Source organism: Hippocampus guttulatus, chromosome 10, assembly GCF_054856545.1.
Source record: "Hippocampus guttulatus isolate MCC_2025c chromosome 10, RoL_Hgut_1.0, whole genome shotgun sequence".
Lineage (NCBI taxonomy): Eukaryota > Metazoa > Chordata > Actinopteri > Syngnathiformes > Syngnathidae > Hippocampus > Hippocampus guttulatus.
Window position 1 is genome coordinate 15,080,285 of NC_141270.1, and position 17,179 is coordinate 15,097,463.

The 17,179-nt window shown below is 40.9% G+C and overlaps 1 protein-coding gene across 4 annotated transcripts; it reads right to left on the reverse strand.

Moving 5' to 3' along the window:
• Window positions 1–8,299: 8,299 nt before the first annotated feature.
• On the reverse strand, window positions 8,300–14,786 carry mocos (molybdenum cofactor sulfurase). 4 transcript variants are annotated; one of them, XM_086122737.1, is made up of 15 exons: window positions 14,621–14,786; window positions 14,452–14,541; window positions 14,297–14,363; window positions 13,533–14,177; window positions 13,351–13,427; window positions 13,082–13,281; window positions 12,865–12,981; window positions 12,422–12,781; window positions 12,174–12,336; window positions 11,972–12,059; window positions 11,116–11,240; window positions 10,318–10,414; window positions 10,043–10,172; window positions 9,840–9,944; window positions 8,300–9,592 (listed from the first exon to the last, which is right to left on the reverse strand). In XM_086122737.1, exons 1-15 carry the CDS (start codon window positions 14,730–14,732, stop codon window positions 9,404–9,406), a joined length of 2,565 nt encoding a protein of 854 aa, XP_085978863.1. In that variant the 5' UTR covers window positions 14,733–14,786; the 3' UTR covers window positions 8,300–9,403. The 4 variants fall into 4 exon arrangements, 3 of the variants coding, with proteins under 3 accessions (XP_085978863.1, XP_085978862.1, XP_085978864.1); XM_086122736.1 differs by having other exon boundaries at window positions 11,972–12,336; XM_086122738.1 differs by having other exon boundaries at window positions 11,972–12,336; window positions 14,452–14,560; window positions 14,621–14,768.
• Between the last annotated feature and the right edge of the window lie 2,393 nt (window positions 14,787–17,179).

Here is a 17,179-nt window from a genome sequence, read left to right on the forward strand (position 1 = left end):
TTTTATGACCTGGTTGACTTTAAAATCGCCCAATTAATGTACAAAGCACACAATAAACTGCTCTGCCAAAACATTCTGAAGTTTTTCGGAATTCGAGAAAAGCAGCTATGATTTAAGAGGTACCAACTTATTCAAAAAACTCAAAACAAGAACAAACATCAAGCAAAGAAGTGTATCTATCAAAGGTGTTAATCTGTGGAACAATTTCGAAACGGACCTGAAAATGAGTAAATCGCTTGCTGAGTTCAAAAACAAATTCAAAAAAATAGTACAAACAACCTACATCAATCAGAATTAAAATGATAAATTCTAAACATTAAATATAATGATAAATCAGAACTAAGTTGATAAATAGAGAAAGGTATTGAAATATCCATTATGAATACAAGAGAAAATTGACACAAGAGTCTTCTTACTTTTTTTCTTTTCTGATTGATATAAAAATGATTTATTAGACATAAACACATAACGGGGTAGGACTAGATAAGTTTTTTACTTCTTCCTACTCCCTTGAACATAATAACTGTGTTGAATGAAGACTGATTTCTTTCTTTTTACTATTTTATCTACCTTATTTTCTGTCAAATTATTACTGTATATGTTTTATGTTCAATAAACAAAAACAAAAACAAATAGATAACACAACAGACATCATGGTATTACAATAACATGAAAATAAAATGTAATTTGCCAAACAATGGTGTGCCTGTGCCTGTGCCACCTAAATGGCTTATGGTGTTTTACTCCAGCAGTCGTTGACTCAAAAACCCCATTTGGGGACCCCACCCTAAATTCTGCAAATCCTGTCTCAAACATTCGGTCAAATGCAGCACTTTGTTTGTTTGTTTGTTTATTGAACATAAAACATATATACAGTAATAATTTGACAGAAAATAAGGTAGATAAAAAAAGTAAAAAGAAAGAAATCAATCTTCATTCAACACAGTTATTATGTTCAAGGGAGTAGGAAGAAGTAAAAAACTTATCTAGTCCTACCCCGTTATGTGATTGTATCTAATAAATCATTTTTATATCAATCAGAAAAGAAAAAAGTAAGAAGAAAGAAGTCTCCATTAAGGCTCATACTTTACCCTTAACCGTGATATTTTTACAACTTTTGGTTTGTATCGGGATTATATACTTCCACACCCTGACACTCTTGTGTCAATTTTCTCTTAAATTCATAACGGATATTTATATACCTTTCTCTATTTATCAACTTAGTTCTGATTTATCATTATATTTAATGTTTTGAATTTATCATTTTAACTCTGATTGATGTAGGTTGTTTGTACTATTTTTTTGAATTTGTTTTTTAACTCAGCAAGCGATTTACTCATTTTCAGGTCCGTTTCGAGATTATTCCACAGATTAACACCTTTGATAGATACACTTCTTTGCTTGATGTTTGTTCTTGTTTTGAGTTTTTTGAATAAGTTGGTACCTCTTAAATCATAGCTGCTTTCTCGAATTTCGAAAAACTTCTGAATGTTTTGGCAGAGCAGGTTATTGTGTGCTTTGTACATTAATTGGGCGATTTTAAAGTCAACCAGGTCATAAAATTTCATCGTATTTAATTTGATAAATAGTGGATTTGTGGGTTCCGTATATTTTGATCTATTAATAATTCGAATTGCTTTTTTTTGTAGGTTGAGAATAGGGAGTGTGTTTGTTTTGCAGGCATTTCCCCATATTTCCACACAGTAGGTCATATATGGTAATAATAATGAAGTGTACAATGTGTACAAAGATCTCTTATTTAGCACTTCCTTGGTTTTGTAGAGGATCCCTACGGTTTTGGCTATTTTTCTTTTTACGTTATCGATATGTGGCTTCCAACATAGTTTTGAGTCTATTACTAATCCGAGAAACTTGGTTTCATACGCTCTTTCTATCTCAATTGAGTTTACCATAATTTTAGCTTGGTGTTTGATTGGTCTTGTGCCAAAAACAATTAACTTCGATTTTTTCAGGTTAAGTGACAATTTATTTCTGTCGAACCAGTTTTTTAATTTGTTTAATTCGTTTTCTACGGTTGTCAGGAGCTGTTTCAGATTTATTCCAGAACAGTAGAAAGTTGTATCATCAGCAAATAGGACACATTTAAATTGTTTTGAGACCTTGCAGATATCATTTATATATAAGATGAATAGTTTTGGACCAAGCACTGACCCCTGAGGAACTCCGTGAGTGATTTTTAGTTGATTCGTTTTTTTATTGTTGAGTTGCACTGATATCTGTTTTCTAAATAACTTTTTATCCATTTATAAGCTACACCTCTAATGCCATATCTTTCTAGTTTTTTCAATAATATACTGTGATCTATTGTGTCAAAAGCTTTTTTTAGATCTAGGAAAACCCCAACAGTAAATTCTTTGTTGTCTATATTAGTGGCTATTGCTTCCACAAACTCCATAACTGCCATTGAGGTGGTCCGCTTTTCCCTGAAGCCATATTGATTCTCACTTAACAGCGCATGCTTTTGTATAAAGCTATCAAGTCTGCGAGAAAATAGTTTTTCTAATATTTTTGAAAATTGTGGTAGTAGTGATATTGGTCTATAATTTGTAAACCGATGTCTTTCTCCACTTTTATAGATTGGAATAACTTTAGCAATTTTCATTTTTGATGGAAAGATACCAGCTTTGAATGACAGGTTGCATATGTGCGTGAAAGGTCGCACTACATATTCTATAATCTGCTTTATTATTGTCATGTCAATATTAAAGCAATCAGTTGACTTTTTATTTTTAAAAGTTTTTATAATATTTGATACTTCTTCTTGTTTTACAGCAGTAAGGAACATCGTGGAGGAGTTTTTTTCTACATATCTATCTATTTCAAACAAGTTTGTTGGATCAGGAATTTGTTTTGCTAGGTTACTGCCAATGTTGACAAAATACTCATTAAATTCAGTTGCTATTTCTGCAGTTTTTTCCAAAATAGTATTTTTGCCTTTGATAAAATACTCTGGATAATCCATTTTTTTAGGACTACTTCTGATTACTTGGTTAAGTATCTTCCATATTTCTTGTGTGTTACTTTTATTCTGCTCTAATAGTGCATGATAATGATCTCTTTTACTGGTTCTTATAATATTTACTAGTTTATTTTTATAGGTCTTATATTTTTTTTCTGCTTCTTCAGTTCTCAATTTTAAAAACAATTTATATAAATTGTTTTTCTTTTTACATGCGTTTTCTATGCCTTTCGTTATCCATGGCTTAATTGGGTCTTTATACTTTTTGGAGACTTTAGTTAATGGAAAATGTTTATCATATAAGGAGATTATGGTAGACTGAAATACTTCAAATGCTGTATTTGGGTCTTCGTTTGAATAGACCTCGGTCCAGTTTTGTTTTTCTAGGTCTTGCTTAAAGGCGTCGGTGGAGCGTTGGGTTCTTAGTCTTATTTCTGTTATGCGAGTTGTTGACTTAGCTTTTCTATCAAAATAATTATGAAAAACTGCAAAAACAGGTAGGTGGTCACTTATGTCATTAATGAGAAGTCCACTTTCCATTTTATGGTCAATCTTATTTATAAATATGTTATCTATTAATGTGGCCGTGTCAACTGTTATTCTGCTAGGTTTCAGGATTACTGGGAAAAAGCTGTTGCTGTACATAGTATTTATGAAGTCGGTTGTTTTTTTGTGTCCATTTGGGTTTAATAAGTCAATGTTAAAGTCACCACATATTATTCGTGTTTTCTTATCGTTGTTGTAACTGAGCATATCTGTTAGTTTTTTATTGAATGTGTCAATACATGATCCTGGTGTCCTATAGATGCAACTTATGATGATATTTGATGCCTTTTTATTATGTATTTCAATGGTTAGACATTCCATTAGGTTTTCTATTGTGTTTGTCAATCTCTCGATTTTACTGCATTTAAGTGCTTTGTCTACATATATTGCAACCCCCCCTCCTTTTTTGTTTTTCCTATTAGTTGCAAACATTTCATAACCTTCTATTTCCATTTCAGTTGTTTTATCTTCATCAAGCCAAGTTTCTGATATGGCAATTATTTTGAATTTATTGAATTTAGTCAGGTATTCTTTGATTTTTGTGAAGTTTTTATAGAGACTTCTACTGTTTAAGTGTATTACTGAAAGTGCATTTTCCAATTTTATATTAGTGTTGAATTGTTCATCCAGGTAATAGTCAGAGTTTGTTACCCTTTGTTTGTTCTGGAAGAAGTTGTTGTCTGGGTCCAAATTGTTCTCGGGATCGAATGGCTTATAGTCAATATCTTCAAAGGGTTGGAAGTCCATGTTTTTGGGATGTGAATTTCCCGCTCCCATGCGGTCGTCGCTGGCTCCCTCGCGGTCGTCGTTGGTTCTCTCGCTGTCGTCGCTCGCTCTCTCGCCGTCTGCACTGGCTCCCTCGCGGTTGCTGGCTGGACGTCTCCTGGGTCCCTCGTGGTCGCTGGCTCCCTTGCGGTCGTCGCCGACTCCCTCACGCTCGCTGGCTGGCTGCCTCCTGGCTCTCTCACGCGCGCTGGCTGGTTGTCTCCCGGCTCCCTCAGGCTCGCTGTCTCCCGGCTCCCTCGCGGTCACTGGCTCCCCTGCTGTCGTCGCTGGTTTCCTCTCGGTCGTCTCTGGCTCCCTCGCGGTGGTCGCTGGCTGGTTGTCTCCCGGCTTCCTCGCGGTCGCTGGCTTCCCTGCAGTCGTCGCTGGCTTCCTCGCGGTCATCACTGGCTCCCTCACGGTCGGTCGTCGCTGGCTCCCTCGCGGTCGGTCGGTCTTGAAAAAGTTATTGTCCGGGTCCAAGTTGTTCTCAGGGTCAAATGTCTTGTGGTCAGTAGGGTTGGAAGTCATCAAAGGGTTGGAAGGGTCATCAAAGGGTTCGAAGTCCATGTTTTTGGTATGTGAATTTCCTGCTTCAGTAGGGTCAGAGTTTTTATCTTCGGGTGGTGAATAATTCTCAGTATGCTGCTTGATGGTGTTGAACTCGAGCCTGTTGTGTTGGAGTACTGGTGCGGGGGTGGACGATAAGTTTGTCATGTCTTAAGTAGGCAGTTTCCCCTCTGTCACGTGCAGCTTTTAATTTTGGGAGGAGCTCTTTTCTTTTTTGTCGTACGGCATCTGTAAAGTCTTCGTTGATGTAGATGTTGGAGCCTTTTAAGTATTTTGCTTTTTGTAGGATCCTTGATCTGTCCTTGTATTTGAGAAATTTCACCACAACTGGCCTCGGACGAGGTCTTCCAGGTTCTTGTCTTCCTGTGCGGTGAGCTCTCTCCACCTCAATTTGCCCCTGTATCAGCAGCTTCTCCTTGAGGATTTTTTGAACTTTTTCCTCTGTTTCAGTCCACGTTTCTCCCGGTTTTTCCTCAATTCCATCAATTACCAAGTTGTTTCTTCTTGACTGTCCTTCCAAGTAGTCCATCTTGTCTGTTAATACAAGCATGCCGTCACATATTTTGTAGAATTCTGTTTGCATGTCTTTGGAATGGCCAGTTTGACAGATTAGATTTTTTTTAATGTCGTCTACCTCTTTTTGGGTAAAGTTGATGCTGGTTTTTATTTCTTGGACTTCCCTGGTAAAAGTGTCAAGTCGTGAGTTTGTTGAGTCTATTATCATCTTGACAAATCCTTTGAAGTTTTCCTGTTGTTGTTGCAAGAGCGCCGTAAAAAGCTATTTTTGTTGCTGGAGTAATTCGTTTACTTGAGTGAGGGTCAGGAAATCCTCATCCTGCTTTGTGTCTTGCTTCTGTTTGGGTGGCATTTTGTCGGGTCTCGTTGCTAGCCAGTTGTATGCTAGTTTCTGACGTGTCCAGTGGGCTTGCTGCTGGGTGTTTCTAACGTGGCAAGTGGGGTTGCCGGCTCCCTCACGCTCGCTGGCGTTCGGCTGGTTGGTCTCTGGTGGTGGGTTCCAGCTGCGTAGCGACTTTTCGCAATTAGCTTCCGTGCTAACGTCCGCGGTTAGCTTCCGTGCTAACGAGCTAGCGTTTCGTCCAACCCCCTCTTCACGTCGCCAATTTCTACACACGCGCTGCCACCATGTTTCGCTCTGTTCTTTACTTTCAAATGTGGGAAAGCTTCACACGAGAGAAATGTTGACTTTGCTGTTGCTGCTCCTTCTTTCCGCTCTGCAATGCGTAGCAACTCACACTTCCTCGTAGCTCACTTTTATAGTGATTAAGACAGTGGTCTTCAACATAGAATATATAAGAAGATGGTCATCTTACTCAGCAATCTGACCTTTCAGGAAATACAGCTTTGTTGTTCTATTTTTCAGGGGGGGGGGGGGGGTATTCAACAAACATAAGATGATGGTAAAGTAACGCGTTTGCCTGTCTGGTAGTTTTGTTCTTCACTGGGCAACTTTTTTTTTTGTTGCTTCTGTATTTACTCTTCAATTTTGCTGCTGTAAATTGGGAATTACTCCATTGTGAGTCAAATAAAGGTCTTATCTTATCTCATCTTAAAAAGTCTGTCTTGGGTTTCTGGCAGCAGGCTTAGTGGTGTGTTTGGAATAAAAAATGATATGAAGCCCCACTGGAATAACCAGAGGAAGAATTGTTGAGCAGGTTAAAATGAGAACCGGTGATTGCATCAAGCCTGACTTGTGAAATTTGTGTCTACCAGAAGTTTTCCACTGAAGTTGGAAATTTGTTATGAATACTTCAGCAAATTAGCACTTAATTTGACTACAGAAACTAGGGCCCTACATTTTTACAAACAGCAATCCTCTTTATTGCTAAAAACAATTACCGCAGTTTAGTTTAGGTTTAGTTTAAGTACATTTTGATTCATCCAGTTATTAATTTGTTTAAGACAGTGACAGAACTTAAATTGAATTGTTGTCACTTGCTGACATGATAGATATGTTGTGTATCATATGCAAGGCCATGATAGCCATTGTGAAGACCATAGGCTAGCACAGGGGTGGGCAAACTACGGCCCGTTGGTCTTTTTAATCCGGCCCGCCGAAGGTTGGTACACAATTAAGGTTCGATGTAAATGATTGCATTCATTTAATTTGGACTTGTAATGACAGGCATTTCAACGCCAGGTGACGCAGTTACTTGAAGTTGCAGAGCACAGGGAGGGAGGTGGAGACGGCACGGAAGCCCGCAGTAGCGCCAACTCAAGCAACTCCCGCTCGATACGACAGAATAATGGGCGCCGCTATTTCTATCATTGGATCCAAAACAGCGACATGCAAGAGACTCTTTATTGCAGTGAGTTTTACTGGAATTGCGAAAATTTTTATGTCCTGTAGATCATGGCATCCAAACGAAGAGGAACAGTAATGGCCGCGGAAGAGAAAGTGAAGTGTATCTGATTAAACGAAGCAGGTTACAAAGTACGAAACATTCAGGAGACGTTTGGAGTCGGAAAGTCTCGAATCTACGAGACTTTGAAAAACGAGGAATCGATTCTTGCTCAGTCAGATTCTGGCTGTTTCCATGCTCAGAATGAATTGCTTGCGGCTCGACGGACAGTCGAGTAAATACACGTTTCCTGGTATGGCTTGACTGTTATCGTGCTAAAAACTTTGCACAAACTGGACCGCTAACAAGAGAGAAAGCGAATTCCATAACAGTAACTATGGGCATCGAAGACTTCGAAGCGTCCCGTGGCTGGCATCAAAAATTCATTGCACGACATCAGCTGAGCAACGCTGTCTTGTGTGGTGATCGAGGAGAGGTCAAGTTCGAGACAGTGAGTGAGTGGAAAGAAACCACCAGGTCTTCTACTCGTGTCATTTTGTAGCAAATAGTCCTAACTTTGTTATATTTTGTCACCTACCTGTACTGTATGCTGCAGTTTTGGGGCAATATATTATTGCACTTTGTTGCTTGTGTTGTCACACATGTATGTTGTTAACATACTTGGACGTTCATACAGGACATATACCACAGTTGTTTCACTGTTCTCATTAAAAAAAAAAAAGGTAATACTTTAATGCTTTTGTTCTGTTGATGTTTGGTATGGACTGTCAACATATACAGGCTGAACAAAAGGGGTCAAGGACTGACCATTCAATCATATTTACAGGGTTAGAATGATCACAAAAGAACTAATTTTCTCCAAGTAGGAGCTGAACCATTTTAGGACTGTTCCATTTCATCCACAGTAAACCCTTGTTTATCGCGGGGGTTACGTGCCAAAAAGAACCTGCAATAGGCGAAATCCTTAATGTAGTCAGCTTTATTTTTTACATTATATCATACAATACACCCACGGACGGGGAGGCAACTGCACCGACCCCCCCTTCCCTCCCCGCCCCGAGCCTCCCAGCAGTCGGCGCGCCCCGCCCTTCCCACCCCACCGGCACGGGGTAGCGTGTCGACCTCACAGTGCCGAGGTACCGGGTTCAATTCCAGCTCCAGCCTCCCTGTGTGGAGTTTGCATGTTCTCCTGCATGGGTTTTCTCCAGGTACTCCGGTTTCCTCCCACATTCCAAAAAACATGCATGGCATGCTAATGGAACACTCTAAATTGTCCCTAAGTGTGAGTGTGAGCGCGGATGGTTGTTCGTCTTTGTGTGCCCTGCGATTGGCTGGCAACCGGTTCAGGGTGCCTGAAGACAGCTGGGATAGGCTCCGCAACCCTTGTGAGGATAAAGCGGATCGGAAAATGGATGGATGGATGATACAATACTGTACAAAAGAATTAACCCAAAGATCAAAACCTATTTTTATTGCAAACGTAAATTTGGCACGCTGTGAAGAGACGAAGTGGGGAGACTGTTGACATTGGTCTACAGTCCCTTTAGCCAATCCGGATGCAGACCACTGTCAAAAAAAAAAAAAATTAAAAAGCACAAAAAAAATCTGTGAAACAGCGAGGCCATGAAAGGTGAACCACGTTATAGCGAGGGTTCACTGTAGTAGGATTTACTGTATCAAACACTGCATGTATTAGCCATGTTATATCGACTCAATGCTCTGATATTGAAAAAAACCCTGTCCAATTCTTTTCCCCTGTTCTTTCATGACTACAGGAACTGACAGGCTGTGAAGGGCCAAGGATCTCACCAAAATATAATGTAGCAAACATTCATTCATCCATTATTTGAACCGCTTTATCCTCATGAGGGTCATGGGCGTGCTTTAGCCTATCCCAGCTGACTCCAGGCAGGAGGCGGTGTACAAAATGGACTGGTTGCCAGCCAATCACACACAGACAAACAACTATCCACATTTACAATCACACCTAGGGACAATTTAGAGTGTTCCATTAACCTACTGTGCAAGTTTCTGGACACCGAGAAAACCCACGCAGGCACAAGGAGAACATGCAAACTCCACACAGGTAGGCCGCAGCCCTGAATCGAACCCATGGCATGTGCATAGTGAGGCTGACATGCTAACCAGTTGATCACCGTGGCGCTGCGAACAACAGTATATAAAATAAAACCCACGCGCACACTCAACACGTAACTATCTGCAATCATGAGACAAATCCCCCTGATGTTGAGGGTAAGTCACCAGTGTTTGCTGAAGGAAGAGATGGTGATGGGGATGGGTGACCAGTTTCAGAAATATGGGGCTCTGGCAGTATGTGGGAGCCAGCACTGAGGACACCAGCTGTCGGTGACCCTTTTGGCAACTGATGGCTCAAGTAGACACCAAATGTAACCTGGAAATGCCAGAAATAACAAGCAACATGATGAGGAACCAAATATTATACTAAGAATTGTGTGGCAAGAGGAATGGGGTGAGGGGTGGTGGGTCAGCTTTTTGTTTTAATTTGAAAAGAGGGGGAGGCGTAGCTACTGTAAATTTGTGTATGTTTAGTTCTCCACAATTACCGGTTAAAAAAAAAACATTGTAAACAAGAAAAAAGAAAGGAGTGGATGAATTGAAGTCGCTTGGCCTTGACTCACCTTTCCATTGTGGTATGCAGAAAGAGACATCAGAGGCTCCTTTGTTTTGGTCCCAGTGTTCTGATCAACCCCAACCATTTGGCACCGTACGCATTGGCCTCTGACCTTTGTGATTCATCACACAGCAAGCAGATTTAGCTTTTTCAGAATCTACTTTTAATACATTGCAAGACGTCATCTGATTTCCCAAAGTGGAAGCTCACCATGAATCGAATGTTGCCAATTACCAAGTGTGACCAATTATCTTCTTCAAATGGTTCAACACCCGAGATGACGAAATTGGATCGGAACCGACTGATGATGTTCTCTGTATCAAGCTCGGGATAGTCTTGCCTTTGAAAGGTATAGTGGCAATTGCATGTTATTTTCTAACACTCTCTATGTTATACAGTGTTATGTAAATGTTGTCACATCCTGATGTCTTTCACTGCACGAAGTGCACATTGACTATTTTGAATAAGATAGCATGTGTTCAAACCTGCTGCTCATTACTTTTTGAATGAGCTCCACACTTGCACGGTTGATCATGAGATACTGAGCCTCATTCACCAGGGAGAGTGTCGAAGAGGTGATGGCTAGAAGGAAAATACTTTGTATTACCCATCTATTTCAGGCACTCATCTCTGCTGGAAATCCCCAATGAATGTGAAAATTGAAGTTCTACTCATCAGGGTGGAGGAGTTACTGCACATAAACTGCACATTCAGGATATTTGTTGTTATTTTGGATTTAGCCTGTGCACTTTCGATTAAATAGGGAGTAATATTGATCACATTTTCTGTCATTGAACAAATATAGTTTCATTACTAGAGGATAATGATGCTCCAAATCTTTTTAGCTGCAAATCAGAGAAGATACAGCAATGCATCTGGAAAGTATTCACAACCATTTACTTTGAAATTTTCTAAAAAGCATTTAGAAAGAAAATTCTCTTTTTGGCGTAAATGTCAGGCATCATGTGCAGAGGAAACCAAGCACCGCTCATCACCGGACCAATACCATCTCTAAAGTGAAGCATAGTGGTGGCAGCATCATGAAGTTGGGATGATTTTCATCGGTAGGACCTGGGAAACTAGTCCGGTGTTAGGGAAAGATAAAAGCAAGAATGTACAGAGTAATCCGTGCTGAAATCCTGCACTCGAGTGGTCAGTAATGAGCGGGCTAGACTAGTTTTGGTATTTTTGCAGACATAGTGTGTCTCTTTGATCTGTCCTAGAAGGAAGAGAGCATTTGAGATGTTACACTATGAAGCAGAGCACAATTTGGACACATTTACCTGTATCAGACTTCTTGTTCATGTATCGAGTAAAATCTGGACTTTGTCTAATCAAGCGGCATGGCTGTCCAAGCAAGTCTGAAAGCCATGATGCAGCCTCATCACCACAGTCCATCGTCTCAACCCTGGGGAAAGCAGGAAGATTTTGTTTAGGAGACCCCAGGTTTGCACAGTTTGATATCAGAAAGAGAAGGTTGCAAACTTTGCGCATCATCTAATCTAAGAATCACCATCTCTGTAGCCAATTACAAAAATTTGACTCATTAAAATGTATCCATAATACCTCTTACTCATTATTCCATTTTCTCATTAAAAAAAAAAAAAAACAGCTGTGAATTTTGTTTGAAATTCTGAGGCTCTCAAACACAAATACTAAACTCAAGGTTGGAGGGCCAGAGCTGGCTCAGCACATCATTTTCTGTATCGCATGAAAGCAAATTACGTGCATCGACTTCATGTTTCTCATTAAAAATGTCTTGCAAATTGTCTTTACTTTTCAAAATGTTAAGATATGCAAGCATTTTTGTTACCAATCCCACTTATAAATAAATGTAATATTTGAACAAACACTTTTTATTGGCTCTCTGATTCCAAAGCTGGTTATTCATTCATCTGTTGTGTTTATGTAGTGTCATATGGGAAAATCATACATTTATTTGTATTGACCGTCATAATGGCCCTCCAAAGAAAACCATAACTATGATATGGCCTGCGACAAAAATGAATTTGACACCCCAGCTTTAAAGTGTCATTTGTAGTCCAAAAAGTACCGTCTGTAAAAGGAGAATAGAATGCTGCTAAAAGCGGCAAGTATAAATATCAAACAAATGTGAATTGTTTCCTGTCCGCAGCTCACCTGTCACCACAAACTTTACTCTGACAGATTTGAAAGCTTGCGTGCATTTCCCTCCTGATTTCCAGTGGAACTGAAATGGTATTCATCCCTGCAGGACAGGAGGAAATTTCTTTGAAGAAAGAAAAATTACAGACTGACAGACTTTTTTTTTCTTGCTCGAGCAGTGTGTCACATTCAGAGAGCCGATGACTGACTGACTGACCTGAAGCCCGCAAGAGCAATTCGTTTGAGGACAAATGAACTTGTGGGCGAATGAGGCATAAACGTGACTCTCTTTTTTGACTCAAGCACACGCCATTTCCATTTACCACCATCCAGCTTCTGTCATATAGTAAACCCTGAGGTCCTACCGGCCAATTGTGGGCCTAGAATAAATGACAACATGTTCTGTATAAAGATAAAGAATGTTGAAATGCAGGTAGTGACTGAAAGTTAAGTGGATGCTCACACCTCAAATGCACCACATGATTTGATGGGGTATATGTAGATGTTGGTCAAGCTATAAGGCCCCTCACGGCTGTTTGGACGCACAGGTTCAAATCCCTTCCGTGAAACCTTCTTCTTTTCTTCAACTTTGTGTGTTACCTCGCTGATATTGACTGTTTTCTCTTCATTTGATACGATGGCTGCTTTAAGTCTCTCTAGTCTTGCATGGTCAACTGTGACTGGTTTCTCCACAAAACACTCAACAACAAAACTCAGGAACTTTTGGCAGTCGTCAAATGTCGACATGTAGCCAAATGACACGCGAACAGATCCGGTCGGCTGCCCATCCACCAAGTCGATGGTGTCTCCGCAGACGTGGCCAGCCTCAAAAAGAAAAAGATGTTTCCTTCAACAAGCACAGATTTTGGAATGCTGTATTTGCGCATTTCTTTTCTCTTTTTTTTTACCTGCAGGTTTCTCCTCATCTCCTGATTTGTGATCCCAAGAAAGCTCTGACAAGCTCCAGTGTTGCAAAAGCAACCAGTGCGCACATGAATGTTGTACAAACTTGCCATTCTGTCTACCTGCATGGAGGACAATTATTATGGCACTCATAAGAGTTGCCAGCGTATCTAAACGGGATGTTTTTTAGTTGATATGGCATGAGCAATCCAACATATGCACCTGAGAATATCCAATTATTTCTCCACACGAATCAATAAGGTTGAAGTTTAATATTGCGCCCTGGGTGCTTGGACTGTCAAACTGGCCTAGTGTGTACATCTGGGCCACTGGTCGCCCGTTGCCATGGCAAAGACTTGACAGAAGCATGTAAGTGTAACGCGCTAAGCCAAAGGTGTGCTGTTGTATGTTCTGCATTCCCCCTGAAAGAAAGAAAAGAAACAGAGGGCTGTTATTTCCCTCTGCGTGGCTGTTGTGTCACTCTTACTTACCGGTGATCCTGTATAAAGCTTCAAAACTGTGGTTGAGGGCAATGATGTCCAAAAACGAGACGGTGCCATCTTCAAATCTTATCCAGGAAATAAAAGAAACATTTGATTACAGGGTATGAATGCGCAAAGTTATGGTGTTTTCAGAGACTGTCCATGATTGGCAATTTTGTTCACGGCTTTACCTGTCAGAAACATTTGCAGCCTGCACATAATAATCTTCGCTAGAAAGGTAAGCTGCTGCTGTGCCTCCCCCAAAATAAGTCTTTTTTAGTATGCCTGCAGCGTGGTTGCGGACAAGAAGGGCGCCCAGACCTGTAGGGAAGCCAAATATCTTGTAGAAGGAGATCGGGACGAAATCAGCAGGGCAGTCTTGTAGGTTAAGAGGAGAACAGCTGACAAGCGAGGCTGCATCCAGCAGCACAAACCAATGGCCTCGATGGTCACATGCTGGATAAAGGCGTCTTGCCTGTAAGCCTTCTACATGGCTGAGGGGATACTTCGTCCCTGAGTAGTTGCTCTGTGCCGGGTAGCAGAAGAGATGTGGGGTCTGACAAACCTCAACTTCACCCAGAATCTTATCTTTTGCCCGATTTTCCACTTCCTGAGGGGAGACGGGCAGGGTAACTACTCCCCGGTTAGATGTTAGTCCCCTTATGCCAACAACAGATGTGTGGTTGTCAGTGAGGTAGCAGAAGTGACTGCCCGTCTCGCTTTCTGTTTGCGACCTCCAGGGGAAGACCTCTGCTGCTAATTTGATAGCGGCTGTACAGCCAGAAGTGAAAATCACTGAATACTCCTCTGGGGTAGTGTTGAAATGCTGCAATATCCTGAAAGAAAATGATCTCTTTTTTAAAAAAAAAAAAAAAACCTCATTTCATGCATGGTAGTTTCAAAGAGGGCACATGGGACCATTTAGAATGTGTCTCAGGGCATGGTTGGAGCTCACCTGTATCTGACCCTCTCCATGGTCTCATGTGTCAATCTGCTGCTGGGGTTGTGGCTGTGAGGGTTTCCTATTGGGAAGATGATGCCGTACATCAACATTACCGCTTCATAAAGTATCATGAGCTGACAAATAAAAAGAACCGTTGCTTTTCATACCATACACATTCCTTGAAATATCAAGGCTGTAGCTCCTGACCAGTGATTCCGGGTACAAAGTATTTGCTGCATGATCCAAATATACAGTGCCTTTGTAGAATAACAAGAACTGTACTGTTATTTAACTTTAAACCGCTCACAGCAATTCAGAGGAGAACGCAATTCTTACCTTTCATCCGCGTGAACTCCCTCTCAAGCATTTCCTCCAGGTTTTCTCCGTAGCCATAACAACTCCACACCTTCTTAAAGGTTTCAAAAGAGTTAAGTTTTTGGAAGTCCATCGAGCGTCTTGCGATACCAAGTGTCCACGTTCGACACAGCTAAACTCTCACAGCTGCTCGAATGAATGCAGTTATTGATTGATTTCCACGCTCAAAGTCCGCTGACCACGTGCTCAGTTTCACAGTCCCATGAAGAGCACAAGACCATGGTCCCGCATTGTCATAGTCTTGTGGGAACTTGAACAGCAATTACTATTAATATTAAAGTTAGAACCAGTGGTGTGCTGTGGGGGAGGGGCAACAGGGCATCCTCCTCAGTGAATATCCACAGCCGCCGCTCACCCCTACCCCGACAACGAAGCCATTTGAAGGAGCATCTACACGCCTTTTGATGGCCTTTTTTACACCCGACGCATGTGTATCAACTGGCAATTTTTTCTTACTGCACCGCCGATTTAGTATTTTGAAGGGGCATCCGATTTTGAGACGAGCATGCAACAGATCAGACAGCGGATGTATAGGCATATCGGCCATCTAAAACGCTAACCTCGCCCTCCCACCCCAACCCTGGCGATGATCTTTCGCAAAGGGCAACTTGCACGTGTGCTCACCCTGGGTAGAAACGATTCTCACGGCTGTGATTACAACAAGGGTGCAACAAGTTAACAAGTACCCTCCTCAAAGCCAATTTCTTCTCTCGTGACTGTGGACTATGCCTCGAATGCCAGATCATAGGTATTCAGGAATAATAAACAGGTGAGAAATATGTGACAAAAGCCACAGCCTCTTTCTTTCACCTCAGATATTTTTACAGGGCCATTTACATTCCAGCAGAAACTATAAATGTGAGACCAATGTACAACATCATATGCATGTGATAGAAGAGGGAAAACTATGGCCCGTGGTCCATAGGGCTTCACTCCAATCATTAATCCGTCCCATCGATCATTTACAATAGCAAGACTCATGTACTATATATATTTTTTTGCATTAATTCATCCCCCACCATGAAATGTACAGTACATATTAATGTTTGGATCAGTTTAGCTGATTTAATGATTGCTTTATTGATTTATTGCAAACAGGGCTGTAACTAATAATTATTTTAATAATTGATTATTCTGTCAATTGTTTTTTGGATTAATCTATGAATTAGACAAAAAAACTTTCATCCATGTATTGTAATTCACAGACAGCACGTTGGCCTCACAGTGCAGAGGTGCAGGGTTCGATTCAGGCTCTGGCTGTCCTGTGTAGAGTTTGCATGTTCTCCCCATGTCTGCGTGGGTTTTCTCCGGGTACTCCGGTTTCTTCCCACATACCAAAGACAAGCTGGCAGGTTAATGGAACACTCTAAATTGTCCCTTGGTGTGAGTGTGAGCATAAATGGTTGTTCGTCTCTGTGTGTCCTGCGATTGGCTGGTAACCGGTTCAGGGTGTCCCCGCCTACTGCCCGAAGACAGCTGGGATAGGCTCCAGCACCCACTCGTGACCCTGTTCAAAAGAAGCGGTGTTGAAAATGAGAAAGAGTTATTGTTTTGTTCTGAAAAGAAACTGTTTGATATTTTCATTGAAACTTGGTGAAGAAAGGAAGGATGGAAGTAAAGATGAAAAAAGAAACTCCGTGAGGGAAGGAAAGGAAAAAAATTAATTATACCTACTTTTGGTCCACCCTGTATATGACATTTTTTTTCATATGACATACCTTCACAGAATACAAGAAATGTATTAGAAAAGTTCTACGAGTGGGTTCACAAAAGACATATTTGAAATAAATTCCCAAACTACAAGCTGCTTATTACTTCACTTTATTGTGAGCCAGAAAATCAACCAGCACATCGACAAAGAGTTCCTGCGACATTTGCTTTGTTCAGTGGAGGAAGAGAAAGGTGAGCTGTGACAGGACAACCCGTGATTGCTTCACCATGACAATGCACCTCCTCACAATGGCCTGAGCGTCCGACAGTTCCTGGTTGAGAAGAACATCAATGTGCAGGAGGCGTTTGACTGCGGATTTTGTTGTTGTTGTTGTTGTTGTTGTTGTTGTTCTTTGCCTGGCTCAAGTGGGTCATCAAGGGGATCCTGTTTTGAAGACGAGGTATTATCAAGATGGTCTTTATACAGAGGTGTGAAGGATCCCGGAAGAATCCTTTCAGGAGTGAATGAAGGCGTGGCAGAAAATTAATGCTGGGAGAGTTAAATTGATTCCAGTGCGATTACATCAGTGGGAGAAATTTAGATATGCAATTTTGATTTCAAGTATATGTATGTACAGTATGTATCAAGTATGTATATGTATCAAGTACGTATATGTGACAGCAGTTCTGGAATGTTTCTGACCAGCTTTGTATACTGTAAATAGTACAAATAGTAAAAACATAACATTAACCTTTCTCAGGCACAGCGGTTACTACAGTGGACAGCTCATCATCCTATCAGGTTAAAGGGTGCATGAAAGGGCTAATGAGGACATTTTGTGCTCAAACAATTCAATAAACAATGTATCG